General features: G+C 52.8%; 1 protein-coding gene across 1 annotated transcript; it reads left to right on the top strand.

Annotated features, from left to right (window-relative positions):
* Nucleotides 1–4,759: 4,759 nt before the first annotated feature.
* Nucleotides 4,760–7,877, top strand: TFF2 (trefoil factor 2). The gene is made up of 4 exons (XM_036851018.1): nt 4,760–4,916; nt 5,586–5,735; nt 6,632–6,778; nt 7,680–7,877. The coding sequence occupies exons 1-4, from the start codon at nt 4,832–4,834 to the stop codon at nt 7,691–7,693; spliced, it is 396 nt and encodes a 131-aa protein (XP_036706913.1). The 5' UTR covers nt 4,760–4,831; the 3' UTR covers nt 7,694–7,877.
* Nucleotides 7,878–8,204: the final 327 nt, after the last annotated feature.

Here is an 8,204-nt window from a genome sequence, read left to right as displayed (position 1 = left end):
CCTCTGGTGGATGAGGCTATCTAAGAGGCTTGTGTAAGTTTCCTGATGGGAGGGACTGGTGGTGGGTAGAGCTGACTGTTGCTCTGGTGGGCAGAGATCAGTAAAACTTTAATCTGCTTGTCTGTTGTTGGGTGGGCCTGGGTCCCCTCCCTGTTGGTTGTTTGGCCTGAGGTGACCCAACACTGGAGTCTACCTGGGCTCTTTGGTGGGGCTAATGGCGGACTCTGGGAGGGCTTACACCAAGGAGTACTTCCCAGAACTTCTGCTGCCAGTGTCCTTGTCCTCACGGGGAGAGAGAGCCACCTCCCGCCTCTGCAGGAGACCCTCCAACACTAGCAGGTAGTTCTGGTTCAGTCTCTATGGGGTTACTCCTCCTTCCCCTGGGTCCCAATGCACACACTACTTTGTGTAGGGCGTCCAAGAGTGGAGTCTCTGTTTCCCTCAGTCCTGTCGAAGTCCTGCAATCAAATCCCACTAGCCTTCAAAGTCTGGTTCTCTAGGAATTTCTCCTCCCGTTGCCGGACCCCCAGGTTCAGAAGCCTGATGTGGGGCTCAGAACCTTCACTCCAGTGGGTGGACTTCTGTGGTATAAGTGTTCTCCATTTTGTGAGTCACCCACCCAGCAGTTATGGGATTTGAGTTTATTGTGATTGCACCCCTCCTACTGTCTCATTGTGTCTTCTCCTTTGTCTTTGGATGTGGGGTATCTTTTTTGGTGAGTTCCAGTGTCTTCCTGTCGATGATTGTCCAACAGTTAGTTGTGATTCCAGTGTTCTCGCAACAGGGAGTGAGAGCACGTCCTTCTACTCCACCATCTTGAACCAATCTCTGGCTCACTTGTCATTCTTAATATGCTTCCCTGTAATGCAGTGTGTCTTTCTGCCAGTTGCTGTGAAAACATTTTAAAATTACTGATTTTCAACAATTTGATCATGCTGTGCCTTGATATGGTTTTCTTTATCTTGCTTGGCATTCATTGAGCTTCTAGGATATATGAGTTTATATTTTTCATCAAATTTACAAAAAAATTTGGCCATTATTTTTTCAAATACTTTTTCTTGCCCCAATATTTCTTCTTCTCCTACTGGTACACTAATTACATGTATGTTAGTCTGCTGACACTGTCTCACAGGTCACTGAGGTTCTGTTCCTTTTTATTTCAGCCCTCTTTCTCTCTATGCCCCAGTTTGGAGAGTTTATACTGCACTGACTTCAAATAAATCAGCCATTTCTTCTAAAGTATCTAATCTAATTAGAATTTTTCATTTCAGATATTGTCGTTTTCATGCCTAGAATTTCCACCTGGTTCATTTTTAGTTTCCATTTCTCTATTCAGATTTTAAAATGTGTTCCCTTGTTATATTTCTATATTTCTCTTTAAGTAGTTGAACATTTTAATGCAGTAACTGGTCTGTTTCTATTCTCTGTTATTTCCAGTGGTTACAGGTCCTGCTTCTTCACACATCTAGTAACTTTTGAGTTTGTGTTGAACATTATGAATGCTATGTCATGTGTCTGGATTTTGTTGTCTTCCTTAACAAAATGCTGAGTTTCGTTCTGTTAGGCAGTCAATTTACTTACAGATTAACTTGATCTTTTAGGACTTGTTTTAAAGTTTTGCTAGAAGGGATATAAAGTGGCTTTACTCTAGAACAAGATCAAGCCTACTCTTATGGCATGTTATGGACTGAATCTTTGTGTCCCCCCCCCCACATTCATATGTGGAAGCCATAACCCCCAATGTGATGCTATTAGGAGGTAGGGACTTTGGGAGGTAATTAGGGTTGGAAGAGGTCATGAGGATGGAGCCCCCATGATGGGGTCAGTGCTCTTATAGAAAGAGACAGCAGAGAACTTATCCTTTCTCCACCAGGTGAGCACACATTGAGAAGGCCACCATCTGCAAGCCAGGAAGAGAGCCCTCACCAGAACCCTACCCTGCAGGCACCCTGATAATGAATTTCCAGCCTCCAGAACTGTGAGAAACCAAGGTCGGTTGTTTAACCCACCCACCTGTGGTATTTCGTTGTGGCCACCCAAGCTGACTAAGACATGGCATGGTTGTTCTATGTCCGTACTCAGTGCTTGGACGGCCAACAAGCCTTTCCCCTGGGGCTGGTCAGGACTCACGTGAATCTGGCTGCTGACAGCCCTGTCTCCTTGGTGTGTGTTCCTTCCTGGGAGCTGTTTCTTCCTGGCCTTGTGTGTGTGGCAGCTTAGCATCTGACTAAACCCCAGGGAGCCCCCAGTCCTGTTTCAAATGCTCCCTCTCCTCCGGCCCCCACCCTGGAAACCCATCACCCCGTGGCCTCTGATTCCAGCCTCTGTCCCTCAGCCCCATGAGCCTCTGATGCTCTGTGGCCAGACTGTGTTTCTAGACAGAAAACCAGGTGGCCTTGGGCCTCCCCACACTGCGTCCCTTTCCGTCCCACACATCCTGTTGCTCAGCATCTGTAAACGGTTATTCCACATAGATTTAGAGTTACTTATGGCAGGAGGAAGGGTCTGGTACCAGCACCTCCGTAATAATCAGAAGTAGACTGACATGGGTGACATCTCAGGGACCCCCCCATTTGGCTTCTGTTTCCTGTGAGAACTGATAGGTAACATCACTACAGAGGAGAATTGCAATCCCACTAGGCGCGGGATGGGTCTGAGACTGGGCACTCCTGTGGCAGCACCAGCTAGTGCAGCAGGTGGGGTGGGAGGGCCTGGAGACGGTCAACGGATGGGTACACCTAGGAGTGATGAGACAGGGGGGTAGCAGGTGGAGTGGGGACCGTGGGAACCAGGCTGGAGAAGGAGGGGAGGGGGAGATGCAGACGGTACGGTGCTCACAGAGGGGAAGCCGAGGGGTTAAGGGACTGGAGAGTTTAGGTGTAACAAGGAAGCAGTAGAAGCTTAGACATCCTCAACAGGAAGGACATTCGCATGTCGTCTTTCAGAGGTGGAGTACGGGTTCTGAGTGTGCTCATGGGGGGGGGGGTGGCAGAGTGGAGGAGGGATGGAAGTTCCCAGAGATGAGGAGGAAATAAAAACCTGAGCTCCTGCGGCTTTGGGTGAGATGTCCCTGGAGTGCTGAAACCGCCCAGGATGTCACACATCTTGGTGTGACAAGGGACACAGCGAGCGCAGTGCTAAACCCTTAACAAGGAGCAGGCTGACGGTCAGCCGATGACGGTGGGGCAGGAGCCTTGAAAGTGGTACAGTCACAGCAGCGACTCTGAGGAGCGTGGTGACACTGGGGCTCAAGGTCAATGTCCAGCCCCCAGCCTGAGCCCACGTGGTGGGAGCACAGCCACCCAGCACAGCTTAGAGGTTGTGCCGTGCATACAGCTCCACGTTCAGGTGGGTGCCACTCATACTGTAGACATCGTATCTATCGTAATGACTTCCCCACACGTGGACGTAACTTGTCTTGAAGAACATGTGCCTTTCTCTAAAAGCACAAAAATACCATGTGGGCGGATGTTGCCCTGGATGGGGGCCTGAGCATCTCCACCTGAGATGCATGCAAGAGGAGCATCTCAGGGAAGATGCAGGCTTCCATTAGGGCCAGAGCAGGTCAGAGACCAAGGGGCTGATAAGCCGTCTCTTTGGCATGGATCAGGCAGTTTCGGTGGGAATCCCGGAAGGGCCAGGAGGGCACAGTGGGAAGTCGGGCCAAGGGGGAGGAAGCAGAGAGGAAAGTGGAGATGAGAATCTGGGGGAAGAGGGAGGACTTGGGGCCCTATGTCTTGGTGATGACTAAGAGTGACAGGGGTGCAGTGGGGAAAGGTGACTTTCTGAAGGTTTGCAAAGACAGAGTCATGGTGGTTACTCAGTGGGGGAATAGGCAGGGGTCTGGAGGGGCTGGAGCTGGATCTGGCAGAAGCCCTGAGCTCTCCAGACCCTGAGGACCCAGGGTTTCAGAGTCCATGCATCTCTGGGTTCTTGGCTGCTCAAGCAATGCTGGACAGATTGGTGGTTCCTGGAAGTCCCCCAGAGTAGGGAGTTTACGATCCTCTCTTTCCTCCACATCACATCTTTCCTCTTTGTGTGTTGTGTGTCTCATCTCCATTTCTCTTTTCTCTCTTTGGGTCCCATCCACAGAGTCTTTCCCCTGGAGCATCTTATCCTAGGCATAGGCTGGCTTACAGGTGCCATTTTTTAGGAAACACAGACAGTTCCCATGGAAGAAAAAAATGACACACTTCAGGCTTTGCTGAAACGAACTTGTTGCTTCTACACTCATCTGGGGCTGTTCCTTACACCCGGACAGCTTCATCTCCACGAAGGGCAGCCCCCTCCCCAAAACAGAGACAAGGAGGTACAGACAAGGGCTGACAGAGGGGTCTGCAGCCCTGAAGGAGGGTCTCCTGCCTTCCTCAGAGACCCTCCCATTCCTGGAGGAGGGGTCTTCTCTCTGTCCGCGGCTGGCCCATTTTCCCCAGTAGCCTTGGGCCCAATATTTAAAAATTCCTGTGGTAGCCAAGTACTTTATCAGGAGAAATCCGTGACCTCTCCCTTCCTGGGTGGGACCCTGTGAGTACCCAGCGCCACACGTGCACGTGGCCCGTCTTCCATGTTGGCATCCTGGCACGACCTGGCTCCCTGCCTGGGTCGGGGGAAGCCTGACTGTGCCCGGGGAGCCCGGAGTCCTGCTCTGTCACCACTTGGCCCTTCAGCCAAGCTATCTCAGCTCCTTTTCCTAACAAAGGTTCCAAAGTGTCGGTGCCACGGGGAGAGAGGAGGTTATCTTGCTTGCTGAGCAAACAGAGAGAATCTTATAAAACAACCCCTCGCAGTGGGGAGTGTGAACTCTTCTGGTGGCCCTGGGGTGCAGCTGAGCATGGACATGGGACCCCGCTGCGCCCGGCTCCTGGCTGTGTTCCTCCTGCTGGGGCTGTGTGCCCTGGTGGGGGCCCAGAAACCTGGTAAGCGAGGGCTCAGGCCCTCGAGGGGCCGTGGGGAGCATGCGGACCAGCGAGCCTGGGGAGGCCTCTAGTGCCCCGAGCGCAGGGAGGCCATGAGAGGTCCGCGCTTTCTGCCCCTCGGGGTGTCTCTGTGCATGTTAGTTTCCCCCAAAGAGGAAAAGCAGGCGAAGAGTCAACTTGAGAAGGGAAGCGGCTGGGAAGGTGCCCTAAGGTTTGGGGTGCTAGCCGCGCAGCCAGCTCCCGTGTGTGTCCACCCGCTTCCCGCCACTCAGGAAGGGCAGCAGGGGGGCGTTGGAGGGGGCTGAGACCGCCCAGGAGGACCCCCTTCAGGATCAGTGGGATGGCCTCAGGCTCGGGTGGGCGGGCTCCAGGAGGGGCTGGCTGGGAGGCCCACTAAGGGCTCCTAGGGGCCCGGCCTTGTTCACTTTCATCCCGACCTTGGCCTGAGTGCAGCTGTCCACCTTCTTGCCAGAAGGTTTTATTTTTAAACGAAGAAAACACTTTCCAGCCAAGCCCTGTCAGTTCCTCCGAAGGACACTGGCTGCTTCAAATACGAGCAAGATAAGCCGGCCTTTCCCAGGGTGGGAGTGGCACTGATGGGGGCCCCGGATGTGCCCGAGGGCTGGGGGGCGAGCGCGGGGGGCTGGCTGACCCAGGGCCTCTCCGCAGACCCCTGCCAGTGCTCACGCCTGAGCCCCAAGAACAGGGTGAATTGCGGCTTCCCGGGTATCACCAGCGACCAGTGCTTCTCTGCCAGCTGCTGCTTCGACTCCAGCATCCCCGGGGTCCCCTGGTGTTTCAAGCCCCTCCCCAAGCAAGGTAACGTCCAGGAGAGCTGGGACCCCCTCCTGTGCCCCGGCTGGCAGCCCAGGACCTGGTTTCTTAGGGCTCCAACACCACCTGGGCCAGCCCCAGGGAAGGGAAAACGTGCCCCGACCCCCATGTCCACACTGAACCCCAAGGGCCAGCCGCCGTTTGCCCTTTTGGGGAGACTTGTGGGAATCCGTTTGACTGTACTTGAAGAAAAAACAACTCTGAGGCCCCTCTTCGCTGTGGCTCCTGAAGAAGCTTCTAAGGGACATTAGCATTAAAATCAGGGCATTATTAACATAACTGCAAACAGACCCCAAACGTTAAGAAATTCACTTAAATCTTCTTGAGTTACCTTTTGAGAGTGAGTTTTGTGCCTGTGCCTATTATCAGTTTAGAAGGTCTGTGTGAGGAGCTGATCCGTGTGTGTAGAACTGGGGACCCTGGCCTCCCGTCCACAGCCCCCCGAGGCTGCCGGTCAGAGGCTCCCGGGCTCTGGGGAAAACAGGTCCGATGGCTGGCTGTTGGTTGGCTGGTTGTAGCCAGGGCTCTCCCGGTAGTGGAAGCATCGCTGGGTTTCAATTCTTTGGTCTAATGCTTTACATCCTTAAAGGGTCCCCACAGGAGGTACAGTGGGCCACCCCACTTTACAGAGCAATGTCAAGTCCAGGGAGGTGAGACGATTTTCCCTCCAGACCTTCTGACTTTTGGCATCAGGAGGAAGTGGTGGCCACCTGCTGGCGCCCACTCTTAGTCCAGGGGTGACAGTCTCAGAAGCCCCTCGTGCTACCCTGAGCCTGTGAGCCCAGTGGTGCTCCCCTGGGAGGATGGGATGGATGTGTCCGGTTAGCTAGCTGGCCTAACTGAGTCCCCGTGTTGTCCCCAAATCCGGTGGCGCACGGCAGAGTCAGAGGAGTGTGTCATGGAGGTCTCGGCCCGCAAGGACTGCGGCTACCCAGGCATCAGCCCCCAGGACTGCGCCTCCAGGAAGTGTTGCTTCTCCGACGCCATCACGCAAGTGCCCTGGTGCTTCTTCCCGCTCTCCGTGCACGGTAATGTCCGGTTCCTGGACAAGCATGATTCTCGAGGGCGGTGGGAGCTGGGGCGGGGGAGGTCCTAGGCTGGACAGGATGCCTGATGCCATCCCGGCCAGTCCCCTGGACCCGGTGGGTGACCAGTTCAGGAAAAAGTGTACTCGTGTAGGAAGCCACCTTTACTGTGAACCAGCTCAAAAGGCAATTCCAGAATGTTCTCAACAACGACAGCTTCTTTTTAGTACGTTAAGCCCTCCAGCCTTCCCACTGTGTCTTTTGGATGGTTGTAAAAAGCATCCCTTTCTCAGCCTCCCCCTCCCCCCGCCAGGTCCCAGCACAGTCGGGTGGTGTCACTATTTTGGATGCTTTGAATGCCACGTGCTGTGCTGGGCATAGTGAGAGGGACCCAGAGTGAAGCAGATGTGTTCTCTTCTCTCGTGGACCCCTCTGTTCTCTCCCGTGACCACGAGTGACAGGTCCTGCCCCAGCGCCAGTCCCAAGAGAGCCCATCTGCCCTCCCCCACCCCTCAGTTACAGTGTGTCCCTGACACTGAGTTTGATAAGAGCAAGGGAAGACCTGGTATTCCAAAAGATGGGAGGAATGCACTGATCCTTCAAGGATGCCTCTTCCCATTTTGAGGAAATCAGTGTGCTCTAAAGAGCATGACCTCTACTTTCAGAAATTTCCAAGTGATGTTTTGTGTGACCTAAGTGTCTACCTGGAAAATTACCAGTTATCTGGGGAGAATGGACTCCCAGAGGGCATCTGGCCCCAGGGGAGGTGCCCCGCAGGCAGCTCCTTCTCCAGCAGGGACGGCTGAACTAAGGGCTGTAGCCCCGTGAACCCACGGGGCCTCCTAGCGCAGGCTCCCTTGGCTCTCTGACGCCCTCACCGACCATGTCGCGTTTAAATTTCTAGACTGTCATTATTAAGAGGCAGTGGCTTCAGAGAACCCCTCAGGCTCCTTGGATGTCCTGAAACAAAAGAAGAATATGCACCATCTTACGGTTGCAGATTTTATGTTTCCCGAATTCCTGGGTTTTCTTAATCTGCTTTTTATCCTTTTCAATGGCTTCGCATGCAATTTCTTCAAATAAAGAAAACCCTTAAATTCTGCTAAATTTCATTTTGGCTTCATTGACACAGAGGTGGCCATAGCAGTGTGTGTGTGTGTGTGTGTGTGTGTGTGTGTGTGTGAGAGAGAGAGAGAGAGAGAGGTTGAGAGTACAAGTATGAGTGTGTGTGTAATTTTAATATTCTTTCATTTGCTAGAAGAGCAAGAAATCATCTAATACGTTCAGGCTACTCTGACAGTGAAAAAGTATTGCATGTAAGGAATTTCAGAATCCATGATCCCTTTATAACTCTCATACTAAATCACTGTATAAAAATTCAAATGATTTTACCTCAAAAATCATACTAAAAATTATATGCTGCTCTTGC

This window comes from Balaenoptera musculus, chromosome 4, assembly GCF_009873245.2.
Source record: "Balaenoptera musculus isolate JJ_BM4_2016_0621 chromosome 4, mBalMus1.pri.v3, whole genome shotgun sequence".
NCBI lineage: Eukaryota > Metazoa > Chordata > Mammalia > Artiodactyla > Balaenopteridae > Balaenoptera > Balaenoptera musculus.
The sequence above is the reverse complement of the archived record's forward strand: the minus strand, read 5'-3'. Positions and strand labels throughout refer to the sequence as shown.

Coding starts and splice junctions, on each gene's coding strand:
- TFF2 (XM_036851018.1), top strand. CDS start 4,832: ATGGACATGGGACCCCGCTGCGCCCGGCTCCTGGCTGTGTTCCTCCTG. Junction 4,917..5,585: donor GGTGGGGGCCCAGAAACCTG/GTAAGCGAGGGC, acceptor GCCTCTCCGCAG/ACCCCTGCCAGTGCTCACGC. Junction 5,736..6,631: donor CAAGCCCCTCCCCAAGCAAG/GTAACGTCCAGG, acceptor GGCGCACGGCAG/AGTCAGAGGAGTGTGTCATG.